This window comes from Oryza sativa, chromosome 2 (genome assembly GCF_034140825.1).
Source record: "Oryza sativa Japonica Group chromosome 2, ASM3414082v1".
NCBI lineage: Eukaryota > Viridiplantae > Streptophyta > Magnoliopsida > Poales > Poaceae > Oryza > Oryza sativa.
This window is the reverse complement of record NC_089036.1, coordinates 20,638,810-20,657,147: the sequence shown is the minus strand read 5'-3', so window position 1 is coordinate 20,657,147 and position 18,338 is coordinate 20,638,810. Positions and strand designations below refer to the sequence as shown.

The window sequence follows — 18,338 nt, the reverse complement described above, 5'->3', positions numbered from 1 at the left end:
GATGGATAATCTTGTGGGTTGGGTGTATTTATGAAGAGAAGAAACCCTGCTATATTTTTTTTAACTTCCTGCAATGGTGTTTTCTCTGCTCTTTCTGCTTAGGCCGTCTTGCCGGTTCCTGTACAGTATCGTTTCTTGCGATTACTGCAACAATTATGCGGTTGATCCATTGTCTCTTTGCAACAAACAAAACAAAATTTCAACGTGCTGTAGTACATAACATGGTTTATGCAAAAGTCCTCAATGTGCATATCTTAAAGGTTTTCAGCGTGAATTGATTGAACAGATAAAATTATCGTTCCGCTCTGATTTTTTTTTTTTCATTTGCACAGAAGACAGATCCCCAATAAAGCAATAACTAGAATACGGTATCATCTAGGTTAAACTTCTACCGGTAAACTTGCAAACTAGATTGGAACACATCAGAGCATTAATAAGAAATCTTCACTAATGTATTAATACTAGTTCAGTACTTCAAGTTGATGAAGTATTTGGATGCTTATGGGGAGAAAAGGCACTTTTTTTTTTTTGAAAGGAACGGGAGAAAAGGCACTTGAAAGAAGCTACCAGTATAAAGCGTCAAAAGAAAATTCCAGTATGTATTATGATGATCAACTTGGACTTAGCAAACTTGTATTGCGCGTAAATTCTAAGAACTACAGAATTTCCACTTATGTTTGGACTACAAAGTGTATAAATGCATCCATTTGCGTAAGCTCTTTACATGATCAACTTAGAGGACCATATTACCATTTCACATAAAGCGGCAGCAATAAACTGAACTCACATACTGACGAACTATCGTTTCCAGTCATGCAAAATCTTTTGAAACCTAAATCAAGAGAGTAAGATCCAGAGATACAACCATGGATGATGGAACATAGTGTTAAAAACCTTACCAGAACCACCAAAAGGATTACCAGTACTAACAACCTGAAATCAGAAATTATGGGAATCCAAATTTGAAATATTACCTATTCATTACAAATGCACGACAAATATAGATATGTGGAGCTGGAGATACTCCCTAAATGTTTTAAAACATGGAAATCATGTAGTAGGTTCACAAATACTGTAACATCTAGTAGTAAACAATTAGCTGGCAAAGATTAGGTAACACTTTTTTATTCTTTCCACATTGTTTTCAGTATCAACAGATTGTTTGCAGAGTTAACTACAGCAGTCAGACTGCCTAACAACGAAATGAAACTGCCATGCCAATCTTTTTCAAATTTTCGGTTCTCATATTTCAAGCATTGATGTAGAGTATCAATTGTCTGCACCAGGTGAAAACAATCACCGCAAACCCAAGAACATGAGAAATAAAGGGCGAAAAAGTACTACCAGAATTATATCACTGCTCTGTGACCTGAAGTCAAATGCACGCACCATCCATTTGGATAAGCTATTTGCATGATCAACTTTGAGAATCATATTATCATGCATTTCTCATACAATGGGAGTAAATCAAACAGAACCCACATAATCATAATGATTAACCAGAAATTAGAAACTGTGGAAGTCCAAATTTGAAATTGCCAATTCATTACAAATGCACTACTAATATAGCTATGTGGAGCTGGAGATATGCCTTACACGTGTTCAAACATAGAAACCATGCAGTTGGTTCAAACACTGTAGCATCTAGGAACAAAAATCAGTAAACAAATACTAACTGAGGAAGATTAATATGCCTATTCATTCCTAAATGTGCACTGTCAATATCGCAACATGGTTTCAGAATTGAGTACAACAGGACTGCCTGACAATAAAATAGAGCTATCATGCCAATCATTTTTCAATTCTTTGGTTTACATATTTCAGGCATTGAACGTGCAGACTAATAATCAAATCAAAATTTGATACTACTTTCCTGGAACACACAACTAAAGCTTGGGCTTGACAATTTTCAAAGCACACGTATCATGTGCTATGCAACTGATAAATCACTGCAAATTTCATGAAGCATACATTTCATACTAATTGGTAAACTCAGTCAGCATGGCAGAAGCCTGAAATAACTAGTAGCTTCTGCCTATGTACTTGTGCTGTTGTGCAGATTATGATAAACAAACAAGACAAACAACAAAGGATGCAACACTATATATTGTGGTGAACAGTGGTTAGCTTTTTCATTCAGTATTTCAGTCCAACTGAAAATTCAGAAATTAACAGAGAGCATCTGTATCAACATGAATCCCAACCAGCATGCTTGCTACTAAATACAAAATGTCCAAATGACTTAGCAACAGCAACAAACCAATTCTGTCGAATTGATTGCCACAGGCAATTTCAAGCTTCTTCTACATCTACGGAAACTTGAACACACATCTAAAGCATAGATTCAGCAGATTGCAAAACCTGGTTGCTATCTAGCAGATTACGGACCTTGGAAGAACGGCGGGTCGCCGTCGATTGCATCTTCCTGCCGCATCGGAAGGAACGCATGCGCAAGAAGGCTTTCCTGGAGCATATATCTGGACAGGACGGTGAGGTGGCCGGCGAGGGAGTAAAACATGAGCACGTTCCCCTCGGTGTCGCACTGGAGCATCATCGCCGGGCACTGTGCCAGCACATTCCTCTCCTGGGACACGGCGAACACTGCTGCGGATACGAAGCCTTCGTCGTCGTAGCCACCGAAAACGTTGAGCAGATCCACCGGCAGCGAGATCTGGTAATGGTGTTCCCAAGCCTCCCCTTCCTGAAGAACCCAGACATCCACGGTGGTCTGCGAGACGAGCGTCATGGCGAGCCTCCCGTTGATCTCAAGCAGCTGGTCTCCCTCCACCGGGATCATCTGATTACCTTCCTGTTGATTCGGGGGAGGTATCCACCCGAAGGACTCGGCGACCGTGTCGAACACCAGCACGTTGAGGCTGGCCGCCTGCGCGCGCCAGTGCAGCCTGTGCGCGATGGCGACGGGCGGCATCTCGTAGGAAGGGGAGATCCCCTCGGCGAGCACGGCGCGGACGGCCTCCAGGTCGGCGGGGCGCCCGATGTCCCTCGGCGGCTGGTCCGGGAAGAAGCTCAGGGAGAAGACCCAGTAGCGGCAGCCGGGGCGCGCCGTGTGGTACAGCACCCTGTACTCCCTCTCGTCGATGGCGCCGTGGCCGTAGAAGCCGACGATGACGTGGTCGTCGTGGAGCGGCGGGAGGCGGCGCCACCGGCGCGTGGAGGGGTTGCAGGCGTAGAGCCTGGTGTGGTAGGAGAGGAGGAGGATGCCGTCGCAGGAGCCCTCGATCGTGAACACGCGCGGGTCGGCGCTGCGGAGGTCGGCGTCGGCGTGGGAGAAGCAGATGACCGGGTGGGTCTCGCGGGCGGCGACGTCGACGGCGCGGAGGTGGACGCGGACGCGGTCGGGGAAGGCCCAGTGGTCGAGGCGGTAGAAGAAGAGCGGCATGGGGTGGCGGGAGCGGTGGCGCTGGTGGCCGCGGCGGAAGGAGTCCGTGGCGATGAGGTCGCGCAGCCGCCTGCAGACGCCGCTGCAGCGGGCCACCTCGGCGGCCGGCATGCGGAGGAGGACCTGGTGGAGCGCGTCCACCTCGACGCGCCGCAGTTCGCGCGGGGCACGAATCCCTGCTACATTCGGCAAGTCCCTGTTCGCCTCCTCGTGTTCCCCTCCGTTTGCCGCCGCAGCTTGGTCGTTCTCCGCCGCAGCCTGGTCGTTCTCCGCCGCAGCTTGGTCGTTCTCCGCCGCAGCCTGGTCGTTCGCCGCCGCAGCCTGGTCGCCTCCGTTCGCCGCCGCCTCCGCCTGGTCGTCTCCGTTCGCCGCCGGCTCCTGGTCGTCTCCGTTCGCGACGATGGCCGGTGGGTGGTGGTCTCCGTTCGGCGGAGCATCCTCGTGGCCACCGTTGTCCGCCATGGCCGACGAGGCGAGATGGGGGTGCGGGTGGAAACGACCGTTGGTGGTGGGAAAAGGAGAGAAGAGGAGGAAGAAAGGGGAGGGCGAGATTTGCGGGGGGGATTTGGTGGAGGCGGCGAGATGAGCTGGAGGCGACGCCGCGTGGGCTTTTTGTACTACTACATTCGGTGAGAGGAATAATTGGACCGGATCTCAGTTTGCGAGTTTACTTGGGCCACAAGTATAAGGCGGTTAGGCCTTAGGCTGAAATGGCACTGAGCTGAGATATCCGAAATTCACTACTCCATTTATGCAGTGATTGTGAAAACGCATGTAGTATAGTGATTGGAGTGACATGAGTAGCATCTCAAGGTCCTGAGTTTAAATCTCTGTAGGAGCAAATTTCAAATTGGATTGTTTAAGGTATTAAGTTCCTAATTTAAAAGACTACATATATCCGATTAGATATAGAGACCGGGTGAAAAATACCCTTCCCTACAAAAAAAAAAAGTTATGCATAGACTATCAGATTGTCAATGTGATTTACTTTTTACTTTTTAGAAGTCCTGCCAACCGTCGTGACCATGTTGCTTAACGGCTTGTCTATCGTCCCTTCTCTTAATCATCATTGAGATTCTATTTGTGCTTTTGTTTATAGTTTTTAGATGTCGCATCAAGTGCCACCAACTTACTCCTTTACGGGCCTAATGTTTCTCTCTTCTTTATGGTTACCTGTCATGTTTGAGTTCTAGATGGACTTTTTTTTTGAAAATTCCATATTTTTCGTTCCGATATTTTCTTATTTGTAAAGTGTATTCCTACTTGAACTCTTAGAATTATTTTTCTATTTTTGAAATTTATTTTATTTTTTATTTTGAATTTTAAGGATTCATTTTTTAATTTCTAGAAGTCCCGCCAACCGCCGCCGGCTCCACACCATTATACTCCTATATGGTATACCCGTTATCTCCCCTATCTATTATCATTGAGATTCTAAAAAAAACATGATTGTTATTGTGTTTTATTTTTTTTTACTTTATATAAGTCCCGCCAACCGTTGTGACTATACTGCTTAACGTCATGTCTGTCGTTCCACCTCTTAATCGTTCTTGGGGGTTCTATTTGCAGTTTTGTTTATAATTTGTAAATGTCTCATCAACTGTTCACCATCTTACTATTTTACGGGCCTATTACTTGTCTCTTCTTTCTTTATTGTTATTTGTCACCGTTGACTTCTAGGTTGATTAATTTTTTGAAAATTTCAATTTTTTTATTCTGATATTTTTTTTATTTATAAAGTGTATTCCTACAAGAACTCTTATAATTATTTTTCTATTTTTAGAATTTATTTTATTTTTTAATTTGAATTTTAATTATTCTCGTATTCAGTTATATAAGCACTCTTCTTCATATATTAATTATTTTTAATTCCGAATTTCAGTTATATCTAAATTGTATTCCTGCTTTAACTCTCTTTTTCTCTTTTCTAATTCAGAATTTATTTTATTTTTAATTCAGAATTTTAATTTATCTCGTATTCGATTCCGAATTTCCGTTATTTCTAAATTGTATTCCTACTTGGACTCTTCTTTTCTTTTCTAATTCGGATTTTATTTTATTTTTATTCCAAATTTTGAATAATCACATATTGGGTTTTTATATGGACTCTTCTTTTAATATTGCTTATTTTTAATTCCGAATTTTATTTATTTTTAGATTGTATTTCTACTTGGACTCTCCTTTTCTTTTTCTCCGATTAATGTGGGAATTTCTAGTCCCCACAGCGAACGTGGTACCTTCTTTCAAGGCTGTTTTAATAATATAATTTTTAAAATCTCAATGATAATAAAAATATATGAGTATAGTAAAGCCGACAGTGGTTGGGCAGATTTCTAGAAAGTAAAAGATGAACCCCAACGATAGTTATGTTCAATTTTCAAAATCCCAATAACAATAAATGTGGGAGACAACAGACGGATCGTGGAGAATTACAGTATTGATGTTTGACAACACTCCTAAAAATTATAATAAGGGAACTTGACGAGACAATGGACTCTAAAAACTAGAAGGTCTATTTTTTAAAGGTTTAAAGGAAGATAAATAAATCCGTGATAGATTGGGTAAACAGATAAAGGGGTGATAAAAGAGTAAGAGGTAACGACTGGTGTGACTTTTAAATAAAAACTATAAAAATTTAAGGATGATAAGGTTCGATCTTTTAAAATTATAAGACAACATAATGGCTATTTAACAAATTTTAAGTAATATCAAATATAGAAAAATAGATAATTTTATATGGATGCTAGCCGCGCAATTGCGCAGGTCACCCAGCTAGTTAATAGCAAAGAACAGTTTGTGCATCTCTCCCGATCGGCCCCAACGTGTCCGGCCCATGAATCCCATGATCGAGGAGCCTAGCCCCCCAACCCGGAATTCCCGGCCATGCCGAAGCCCAAGGCAAAGAGGCCCACGCCGCCACGGGCTCACCGGCGATCCACCGCCGCGGGCGCGGGCGCGGGCGGGCTGGGCCTGGCGGCCGCGGCGTACGTGGGCGTGGACTACGCGCGCCGCCACCTGCCGCCGGCGTGGTGGCGGTGGCACGGCCGGCTGCAGCCGGCGCTCTGGGGGGCGCTGGCGCTGGCCGCCGCCGCGCGCGCGCCCTTCTACCGCCGGTGGGACGCCGAGCTCCGCGCCGCGCCGCGGTTCCTCGCCGCCATGGCGCTCATGCTCGCCGCGTTCCTCTGCGAGGCCGTCTCCGTCCGCTTCGTCTCCACCGTCCTCGGCCTCCATTGGCACCGGTCAGTCCCTTCTTCTTCTAGCCGGCCGCAGCGAAATCAGCGAGGGTTTCTTTTTTTGGGGGGTTTCGGGTAAAAATGTCGGGGGCTTGGTGACATCGTTTGTTCGCGTTCTTGCGCTAATCATCGTGGAGCCTGTGGATCGCGGTTGTTGTGATTAGGATTTTTCGAAGAAGGATGCTCTTGCAGCGGTTACTCGTAGCAATGTGTAAAACTGAGCATTGATTAACTGTGGTTCAAATGCTTGATTTGGTTACCCGCCAATCAAAACCATTTCGGTGAATTGCTTGCTGGTAGGATTGGGTTTTGCTTTCGTTTATATTTTATTTATCAGATGATTTGCAAGACAGGTACTTTTTACCTCTGGTAACGGATTGGTGTGAGAACTGAGAACTGTAGATAAGACATCAATTGTTTCTGAAATCTAACAATTGTGGGTTAGTGCATTTCTATTAGTTCGTGAAGATTAAGAATCTGTTCTTAGTTCTTGCTCACACTTTATTTGGATGATTAACTCAAGTCCACAATGCTTGGAAACTTTTTAAGGATCCTAGTGGTGCTTTGGATAGGAAATAGAATGGTTCCTTTAGGGGGAAAACACAGAAATCTATTAACTGTTTATGTGCATTTATGCAACATTTTGTTCCATATATAACCTTTTTCGCCTTGTTAGTTAAATATGTAGTGAGGTTAGCACCTTCACTTTTTTTTTTCCATTAATGGTATGTTTTTTACTCCACCCATGAAATTGAACTACCACTAGAAGATATTACTAGTAGTGAGGCAGTGACAACTTTTTGTCCTGACCAACTTCCTCCCTTTGTGCTTATGCTTATTTGACTGCACTGTTTATTCTGCACTTTTGTGCCATAAAAATCTTAACAAGAGATAAACTAAGACTGGTCCATTTTTTTCTCCACAGATCTACAGCTCCTCTTCCCGACACTGGGCAGTGGCTGCTTCTAGCATTGAATGAGAAACTTCCGCAAATTGTGGTTGATCTCCTCAGAGCACCCATCATCAGTCTTCATCACTATCTGATGTTGTTTATCATGCTGGGGTTTTCAGCTCTGTTTGACTGCATCAAAGGCCCTGGACTTGGCATAGCTGCAAGATATATGTTCACAATGGCAGTTGGACGTTCGCTGCGGACTGTAACATTTCTTGCTACGATTCTACCATCCGCGAGGCCTTGGTGTGCTGAAGCTCGATATCAAATACCTGATCATCCTCATCCTTGGGCACAGAAATACTATGCTCCATATGCCTCTGATCCAGATGCGATCCGTAGGGTCATACAAGAGGATATGCCATATGGTCAGCACATCCAACTTATAACCCTTACTGATATGGCTTCTTTTATTGGCCTGCAGTAGCTAATGTTCTTCCTTCCTAATTATAGCTTTCGTTAAAGAGTACCCTCGTGAGTATAGACCTAAGTGGGGACATATGAGCTTCTTAGTAGACATTTTGAGGCCAACTGTTGAAGAGGGGTCCTCATGGTATCATTTTCTGAAGAAGGCAAGTGGTGGCTGCAGTGATCTTATGTATAGTGGCCACATGCTTGTTGCTGTCCTCACCGCTATGGCATGGACGGTAAGCTATGGCTATTTTGTCTTCCAGATTGTCACAAGTCACGACCAAGATGCATTCATTTATTCTCCTTATGCCCTGCTAAAACCAAAACGGAATTAACTGGCTGCACGTTAAATCGAAAGAATGTTATACACTCATCAAGCCATCCTTGCTATATGTTCTTTTAAAAAATGCACATGGTTATGCCTGCTTTTATAGTTTCATGGCCTGTGTCAATGCATCATTAATTGGATTTATTTCTTTGCAAGTGACATCATGAACCAGTTTTAAGCATTCCCTAACATGCTCTGTGATAATTATTGTTAAATCAATCAAGCACTACATTTATGTGACAGCTAGGACTCTTGCGGTGAAGAGTTCAGTTTACCCTTGTCTATTTTCTTTTCGTAGGCATGGCCCTTCCTCCTGATGATAACTCCATCTTGATTAATTTCTGTGTTGGGCTGTTACTTACTGTTCAATTATCATAATAGATCCTTTTTCCATCGTCACAGGAAGCATATGGGGGATGGATCTCTGTTGTTATATGGTTTCTTGTCCTCCACAGCGCTCAGAGGGAGATACGGGAGCGCCATCATTACAGTGTTGATTGCATCGTGGCAATCTACGTCGGAATCCTCTTGTGGAGGATGACTGGTTTCATTTGGTCTGCGATAGACAACAGTCATGCCAGAAGGCTTGCAAAGCTCGACAAGGTTCAGAACAGACTATTTCAGGCTGCAAAAGATTCAGACATGGATGAAATAAGGGGTCTGCTGAACGAAGTTGAGCTGGCTGGCCAAGAGAGGAAGGGCTTCTCGCAGCGTGTCATCTTGTCTTTCTCCTCTGCTATGATAGTTTTCACCCTCTCATGTGTTCTCCTAGCATTCACACTAACCAGCGATGGATGATTTCTTCGCAGGCTTCATACTTTCAGTTTCATATTGGCAGATTGAGTTTTACTTTTACATGATCCCAGCTCTAGATTTTTTTTGTAGTGTAGGTTGAGAGATTACGTTGATGCTACTTACCTAGTAGTTGAATTAGCAGTGAAACTTGTTTCAGGGGTGCTCTCTCTTGGCACTAAATTTTTGTTGATATCTGTAGCAAACAAAATCTAGATACTTGTGAGGAAAATAAGGATTATCTCCTGTGTTACAGTTGTTGAGAAGCCCTTTGCTAATGAGATGAGATGGTTATGACGATAATGGTGGTGGATGTGTTAGAGAATTAGTGATGGGAAACCATGTGAACCATTGATGCAATAATGCATTTTAATTTGTTTTTTCAGTCCAAAGAAATGGTTCTTCCCATGGCAGCCTGAGCTGGAACATGGAAATGGACCAATGACTCCACGAGAATGTGGCCCGCTTGTCACCAAAATCATCTAAAAATATGATTTGGAAATATATGCTATATTCTAGACTTAGTCAAGCTAAGCTGGAAATTTTATTTCTAGACTCTTATTAAGCTGGAGATGTCTCTGTCAATTGATCGTAATTTGGTTTGAAAGTCAGCTCATTTCTACATCGTCAGACAAGTATTAATTGTAGTGCTTCTGGTGATGAATTTTGTGAACCATTTTGAAGGAAAAGGAAAGGGATAAGTTGCAGTTAACTTGTAAATTGCCAGACTGATACACATATTATCTATGCGCGCGGGAGATGATTTCATACATATATACGAGAGTATTTTACAACTGAAAAATGTCAAGTTTCAGATATATTTACTGTGAGTTGTTGTTATCTATTGATCGTAATACAGGCAGAAACTAGTGGAGTTTTCTTTTGGACAATTAATCCCCGGACGTGCGCAAGGCGTGCATTCAGACCCTTGACAGCGCCTCAAAGTGAAAACGAAAACCAGGGAAGGGATGGACAAATGATATCTACTACTCCCTCTGAATCCAAATGTAAGTTACTTTAGCCTTCTCAATTCTTTCCTAGATGTAAAATGTAAATCTTGTTTAAACTCTTTCTTTAATCTTTTCTTGTATATTTGCTTTTGCCAAATAAATGTTATCCTCCTCACAAATACACCGTTCTTCTTTTCTAATATAGTCAATTCGATCAAATAAAGGGCAAGAAAATTCTTGTGTACAAATCAGATTGCGTATACCGTGTTTTACATAGACGGTTCTGTGGTTTTGCATCGTTCCCGCGGTTACTTCCAGCACTGAGCGCTTCCAAATCAGCGCTCTGAATTTCTGAAGCCGCGAGTTCTTCCAATTCTTCGCTATGAAGTACTACCTCCATATTCATATTTTAATGTATGACGCCGTTGACTTTTTATCCAACGTTTGACCATTCGTCTTATTCAAAAAAATTATGTAATTATCATTTATTTTATTATGACTTGATTCTTCATTAAATGTTCTTTAAGCATGACATAAATATTTTCATATTTGCACAAAAAAATTTGAATAAAACGAATGGTCAAACGTTGGTCGAAAAGTCAACGGCGTCATACATTAAAATACGGAGGGAGTACTAGTTTGTACTACCTCTATCCCAGGACATAGCAATTTAGGATTGATCTACGTATCTTATACTACACCAACGAATCTAAACATATGGTATGTAGTACTCCCTCCGTCCCAAAATATAACAACCTTTAGCACTTAGGATTTGTCCCAAAATATATCAACTTATCCATCATCCCAACCAATCACAGCCCTCCACCATCCACTTTTCTCACCTACCTTCACTACTCATCCAAACACAACCCTCCACCATTCATTTCTGCCTACTTTTTTAATAATCATGTTCAACTCTAAAACTTATTATATTCTGGGACGGAGGGAGTATACCTGACACGCTTTCGATCTGCCTGGTCTGCATGATGATCTCTGGTTTCAGAATTGGTACAAAGGGCTCATTCAGAAAAGTCTTGAAATTCACGTTGTCATCAACGGAAAATAGGACGGTTGGCCGCTTGGCCCAAATCACACCGTGGGGCCATGAGTTGTTGATCTAATGAACTTTTTTGAAACCTTGATCCAATGAACTAGGCACTCGAATTTGCTAGGGGTTAAGGTATAAAAGTGGTTCGGTGAAAATATTTTACTCACGATAAAGGTAGAACAACAAGTAATTTCAAACGAAAGAAAAATCTGTAGGTTTGAACCCACAGGTACAAGTTAAAAGGATGTGCTTGAACAACTCATGCAGTTTTACCGTTCATTTTCTGAATCTTAATTTTTGTATCCTTAGCTCTGAAGAAATCAAGAAACCGAGTTCAACCTACTTTGTCCTGTCGGGCTGTCTCTATCCGGGCTGATAAGAACCGAGGGAGTGTGACAAAACCCAACTGGCCAATCCGCGTGTTGATTACATTTCCAAATCCTTGGTCGACGCTAACAACCATTGTCCATGTCGATGCTTAGCTGATGAATCTTGACTTTGTTTGCATGTCCTTCCACCAATTAAGGTGAAGATCTAGCAGATGAGCTGTAATAGCCATCACACTGCTTCATTTCTGAAAGACAATTCAAGCAGTAACAAATTAATGGCAAACTTATAACTCCTATGTACACCATTGTACTGTGTACAAACAACTAAACGTATTCGGTAATTTCAGTAACTAGGTTTCTGAATAATCATGCCAGTTAATTAGTAGTAGTATTGATGATGCATCTTAGGTCACCAGCTGGCACGTCCCATTCGGATAATTGCAGTGGCTGACTGGCTCTGATTAATTAATTGATGATCGATCGAGCGCGCCATTACGCGGTGAGTGACCATGAACGAGTCTTTATCAAATTAAATAGGCCATTAGCTAATTAACCTAATTAGATGGATATATCCATTATCCCAAACAGTATATCTCTCTCTTGATTCCTTGAGACTTTTGAGGGTTCATAGTTCATACCTGCAACAACAACTGCGCGTAACACATACCACACGCCCAAGTACGCCCTCCCCCTCTAAACTGAGATTTGAGGCCCAAACTAATGTTATTAGCAAGTAGCTGATGCTAGCCGCTCCTTGCTATAAATACATGTGCTTTGCTAGTTAGCTTTTGCACAGATCAACACCGGCAACCGACTAACTCTGTCTGAAGGAAGCTAAGATTATTAATCAGTGAGTAGCTAGCCATGGCTGAGGAGAAGAAGCACCACCACCTGTTCCACCACAAGAAGGACGGGGAGGAGGAGAGCTCCGGCGTGGTGGACTACGACAAGGAGAAGAAGCACCACAAGCACCTCGAGCAGCTCGGCGGCCTCGGCGCCATCGCCGCCGGCGCCTACGCTCTCGTAAGTCATTAATTAGTACATTTGACCACCACTATTACAAGAAAATCGATTTTCGCAGACGTATATGTCATCCCCCACTTTAACTAACCTATATGTTTTAGCCGCTTGGAAAAATCGATTATGTAGTGGTGAACTATGATCTAATGATAACTACCTAGCCATAGCTGATTAATTAAGAGATAATTAACGGAGAATTTATTTGTGGTACGTCGTTGCAGCACGAGAAGCACCAGGCGAAGAAGGACACGGAGAACGCGCACGGGCACAAGGTGAAGGAGGAGGTGGCGGCGGTGGCCGCGCTGGGCGCCGCGGGGTTCGCCTTCCACGAGCACCACGAGAAGAAGGACGCCAAGAAGCACGCCGCCGACCAATACTAGATCGATCCCGATCGAATGAACGCAAGAACGAACGGTTTATATGCTTAATTACTTTCTCCCCATAATTACATGTATGCATGTGGTTGATGGCTTAATTTGCTTCTTCTTGTTCGTCGTCATACGTCGTCGCTTTTACTTCGTGTTCATGTACATTAATTCTGTATCCGCACTGAGTATTAAATAAGTGCGTTTGTGCTGCACACAGAAATTTTGGTTTCGTTTTATTTTTCTTCTTTGAAATGAAGGGCGTAAGACACGGCTAAGCTTGTGAAATGTGCAATATCTCACATTCTCACCTAGGCTCTCCGGCCTATTAATTTGCATGGTTGAGAACTTAGAGATCAATCAATACGGCGCGTGTCATTCTCAACGGAGTGAATTTGCATGCATGGCATGGCGCTACCGATACTGACTGTTATGGAATGTTATTTTCGAACATAAATTCATTTCTTGTGAATCAATTAAGTCAGAGTAGAGATAAGATTTATTTCTCTTTAAGACACCTCTATATACAATGTATAAGGACAGGGTAAGAAATTTAGTTGCTTCTACTCAAGAACGGATCAATACTTAAAAAAAGAGCTACACCCCATATCTATGTCTCTTCACAACTCATGTAATGTTTGTGAGAGCAAAGAGAAGGACACGGTCTAATATTGTAGGAGAAAAAGAATTCGGTGATCCACTATTAGGCGTGTTAATTTAAACACTGACCAGGCACGGTCGGTGGATCGATTGTCGAACGATGGGCCGGATGGTGCCAGCAATGGGCCCCTGTAATACTAATGAATAAGCCACACAACCCACATATGAGATGTGTTTGAGCTAATTCGTCTTGGCCCAAAAGAGACAAAACCCGCCCTTTGATCTTCAGTAGGTGTAAGTTCATGTAGGTCCCTTAATTTGACAGCGAGTTCAATTTTTATCCTTCAACCAAAATACCAGATATAATGGGTCCCCCAAATATTAAAACCGGTGTAATATAGATTCCATGGCAGTACAGCGGGTGGTTCTGTCTGACGTGGCAATTTGAACAAGTCAACAGTGCTGAGTTAGCATGGGTTCCATGTATCAGACCTCTTTCACCTCTATCCCTATCTTCCTCCCTCGTTTCCATCTCAGCGGCGGCCGGTGAGGAGGACGGCGGCCAGTGGCGGGTAGTGAGGCGAAGAGAAGATGAGAGGAACAACATGTCACCGGCATCAACGTTGGGATGCAGTCGGTGCAAAGGAGTAGTCGACGAGGATGGGAATGGCATGTCAACCATCATCATCGCCACGCTGACCAACGACCTCCCTTGGGAGGTTTTCCTCCTGCTCCCCACCGGCACCAACCTCGTCCGCTCCTTTCTTGTCTGCAGGCCCTTCCTCCGCGTCGCCTTCCTCCACCGCTTCCACCAACTCCACGACCCCCTCCTCCTCGACTGCCTCGTCCACCACCCCAGCCATACTGACCAGCCAGCCTCGATGTTGGTCCCCTTCTCCCCCGCCGCCACCATTGTTACTAGGGCTGGTGATGTCTGGGATGGCGACTTCTCCCTTTGCTTCCTTCTCCGCGATGGTTGGCTGGCGACGGTGGCACTGGCACCGTGGCAGTTATCGGACTGTCACAATGGCCACGTCCTAATCACAGGAGCTCGTCATCGCCGACCCATTGGCTCCCCCCCCCCAATTGCTCAGCTTCGACACCGTGGAGAAGAGGGAGGACGGCGGCATTGGACACTCTACCTACTCACCATGCGCGGCTTCTGCGTCGAGGAGTGGGCTTGCGCAGAGGGAAGACATCGCCTACATGCTGACATGGAATGCGGGTGGAGCTCGTCCATCTCCTTCCTCCTGGTGTCGCGGCGTCGACGGTGTACGGCAAGCTCCACCACGGCAACCTTCCTCGCCAACTCCGGTGGCTGGGACCTGGGGGCCCTCCTCCGGCCTCTACTCTGGACTGCCATCGTCCTCCTCACCACCCAACGCCAGCTGCTGTCCTCCTCATATTGGGGGGGGGGGGGGGGTGAAGAGATAGAATTGAAGTGACATGTGGGCTCACACTAACTCATCACTTTGGATTTGGGTAAATTTACCAGATGGGACAAAACCACCCCGCTATTCTGTCATGGGATCTATATTGCACCGGTTTTGATACTTGAGGGACCTGTTATATCTGGTATTTCGATTGAAAGACGAAAATCGAACTCGCTGACAAGGTAAGGGACCTAAAATGAACTTATTCCTCTCCAGTAACGCAAGCACCACACGACAGAGTGAGCCCAGTGGACCACCACCGCACTCAGTGCGCGGGCCCATCAATCGTGTCAAAATTGATTAACTATTTTCTTCTGAAAAATAACGCCACAGGGAAGGATTTTTTACACTCCTATGAACTTTTTTACATTGCATAAATTATAGACGTGTACACTGCTGCACAATTGTGCGCACAGGACTACTGGTGATTATGCATCGCAAATCCGTAACATTAAAGGTAATGTTTAACTTTAAGAAATGTGGCTATAAGATTTTCATTAAATCCAAAACTAATGTCACCTTAGTAACATAAGTTAACAGAATTTCTATAAAACGTGTTCGATATTTTTCTCCCCAAAACTTCTAAATTTATAACCACTTGATGGCTTTGTGATCATGCAACGATGAGGAAAAAATTCGCGAACGCTCGTGTCCCTACCGAGTGGACCAGTTTTGTTCAGTTATATGCAAAATTATGATTATAGTTTAGTTACAATGTTATTATACATCAATTACGCTATAGTTATATTTAAATTTTATTAATATAATCATTTGAAAGATTTATAAAAGAAAATGTTCAATGTTGTATAGCTACTCCCAAGTTCAAACCTAGCTTTACTACTCTATCCATTCTAAAATATACCATGAATTTTAGGGTTCGAAATTTATACCATAATATAATTATTATGTATTTTGGGGACGTTGAATCCAATACACAAAAATCCATATATTTTTAGCCATTTAGATGTTTGGGAGGAGTATAAGCAATTCAAAATTTAAAATTTTGATCGCATAGATGATTGAAAAGATGGTATTTTCTCTTAACCATATTATACTTGTCAACAACATATAAATGCTTTTATTTTAGAACGAAGAGGTATATGAGCTACCTCCATCCTAAAGTTATTTGGGCAAAAATTCTCATATTTTAAAACGGATATATTTTATTGATGCAGATTACGGTAGTTTATTTCCTTCCGTGAAGAGAGATCACTGAAGTTATACTTCTGTGTTATCTAAAAACTAATTGACAAGGGCACATGCTAGGTTTAAATTTTCGGAAAAATAAACACGATATTTCGTGGTTTCGATATGGGATGAAAGTAGATTCCAAGTGCAAATTGAAATGGTTTTTGAGAAATCAAATTTCAAATAGTAAAATTTGACCCAAATTCAATAAAATAAAAAAAAATCATACCGCTTTCAGTTAAATTCCAGTTCTCCATCGAAAAGTTGAACCTGGTCACATACATCCTAATTCCTAACTCCATCCCTCCAAGCACATGATGGTTAAGTTTCAAAATAAATTCATTTTTCACCCATCTAACACATACTTACAAAATCAAAAACTATAATACCCCTACTACTCTGCCTCCAATATAGTTATTCCCTACTTTCACTAATTTTGATGCAATGATTGCTCTAAAAATAAACTTATTTGGGACAAATTGAAAGAGCTAAGGGCCCCTTTGAATTGCAGGAATAACAAACAGAGAAATAAAAAAGGCAAAATTTGCCACAGGACACGCAAAAAACGTGTAATTGGCTGAGAGACACTGCGAAAACGTGACACGGCTGATGGACACTACAAAAAACGTGTAATTGGCTGTAGGACACTGATCGCATTATTTTATTATTTCCGGGTCAAAACAGGTGAGATATTTTTCTAAATGCCCGGATTGCCCCTTCTCTTTCCTTCTTTAAACACCGGTGGGTCCCATGTGTCATGGACAGTGTATGTTTAATCTAATTTATAATAGGTTTTTAACCACCTGGCCCCACGTGTCATGGACTAATTTTTTTCTAATTAGTAGGGTGATTACTATTTGCTAATCATAAGTGGGCTCACATCTCTCTCCTATCCTTCTTCTTCTTCTTCCTCACGCACGCGGCAGAGCAGAGGAACAGCGCGCGGCCGACGCGACGGCCTGAGCCAGGACGGCTCGGCGTGCAGCAGAAAAAGCGGCGGCGCTCCGCCATGGTCTCACCGCCGGAGCTCGTCCCTTACTTGACCGGAGACGGGACGGAGAAGCGCGGGTGGGTCAGGATGGCTGTCGATGCCTTGGCTGCCGTCTTGTCCGCGGATGAGGTAAACGAAGATACCAAGGAAGGTCTCATCAATGCCCTCATAGCCGGCGATCTGGGCCACATCATGAACACGCTCATCGCAGCTGTTCCCAGATCTGGTATGGGTCCTCAAGGACGCCAGCAATCTGCTGCATGGCGGCAATCGTGCAGGTGCGAGGCTGCCCAGCTCGCTCGTAGATGGTCCGGCCAGGCGCCATCCCGATGTTCGCGCGAGTTCACCGTGGGAGACGACTAGAGGATGAGAGAGGCAGTGGCATCCGCGCCGGAGGCCGTGGGAAAGTTGCTCGTGTGATGCAAGGACGACGACACTGTACATGGGCCCACATGTTTGCTGCATCGAGAAGAGAGGGGCATTCCCGTCATTTTGACAATTCTCTTCCCTCTTTCGGCACGGAAATTATAAAATAATGTCTTTGGTTTTGTAGTGTCCATGGGCAATGTCAAGTTTTTACGGTGTCCCTCAGTCAATTACTCGATTTTTTAGTGTCATGTAGCAAATTTTGCCAATAAAAAAACACATGCTTTTGATAAGAATGCAAGTGCAAAATAGAAGATTGCAAAATACAAGAAAAATATAGGAATGACTATTTGATTGGACCACAGGAAAGACACAGGAATTAGATAAAAGTGATAGACTCAAAGAAAAATTTTAAGAGGTTGGAGCTCTTACTAATTTTTCTCCAAAATCTTTATAGGATTATTCATTCCATAGAAATTTCAAATGATAGGATATGATTTAATCTTTTGTTTCAAAGGCAAAATTTTTCAATAGAATTGTAATTCTTCAAATTTTTTATGTTTTCCCTACGAATAAAAGGAGCTCTAAAATTGGACTTATTATGGGATGGAGGAAATAGAAGTCAGCGCTACTCCATCGGTCCTATTTTAAACTTAGCCATGAGTTTTCGTGCTCAACTTTAATCGTCTATCTTGTTTGAAAAATTTTTTAGAAAAAAATTAAAAAACACAAGTCACACATCATAAAATACTATTTATGTTTCATCTAATAATAATAAAAATACTAATCATTAAAAAAATTATAAATAAAAAATTATAGATTGACACTCATGGTTGCGTTGGGACGGAAGGAGTATTAAACAAGACGATGCAATGATTCTGTTTTGTCCGTCTGATTACAAGCGCATTATTACCAATGGTAATCCTCACACC

At 42.9% G+C, this 18,338-nt stretch overlaps 3 protein-coding genes across 3 annotated transcripts; 2 read left to right on the top strand and 1 right to left on the bottom strand.

Annotated features, from left to right (window-relative positions):
* Nucleotides 1-2,090: 2,090 nt before the first annotated feature.
* LOC4329603 (uncharacterized) lies at nucleotides 2,091-3,951 on the bottom strand. The gene has a single exon (XM_015769588.3). The coding sequence runs from the start codon at nucleotides 3,860-3,862 to the stop codon at nucleotides 2,381-2,383; it is 1,482 nt and encodes a 493-aa protein (XP_015625074.1). The 5' UTR covers nucleotides 3,863-3,951; the 3' UTR covers nucleotides 2,091-2,380.
* Nucleotides 3,952-6,265: 2,314 nt separating this feature from the next.
* Nucleotides 6,266-9,419, top strand: LOC4329602 (protein PHLOEM UNLOADING MODULATOR). The gene is made up of 4 exons (XM_015768571.3): nucleotides 6,266-6,639; nucleotides 7,559-7,953; nucleotides 8,039-8,232; nucleotides 8,727-9,419. The coding sequence occupies exons 1-4, from the start codon at nucleotides 6,284-6,286 to the stop codon at nucleotides 9,120-9,122; spliced, it is 1,341 nt and encodes a 446-aa protein (XP_015624057.1). The 5' UTR covers nucleotides 6,266-6,283; the 3' UTR covers nucleotides 9,123-9,419.
* Nucleotides 9,420-12,233: 2,814 nt separating this feature from the next.
* LOC4329601 (abscisic stress-ripening protein 1) lies at nucleotides 12,234-13,051 on the top strand. The gene is made up of 2 exons (XM_015767744.3): nucleotides 12,234-12,466; nucleotides 12,685-13,051. Exons 1-2 carry the CDS (start codon nucleotides 12,308-12,310, stop codon nucleotides 12,841-12,843), a joined length of 318 nt encoding a protein of 105 aa, XP_015623230.1. The 5' UTR covers nucleotides 12,234-12,307; the 3' UTR covers nucleotides 12,844-13,051.
* The last annotated feature ends 5,287 nt before the right edge of the window (nucleotides 13,052-18,338 follow it).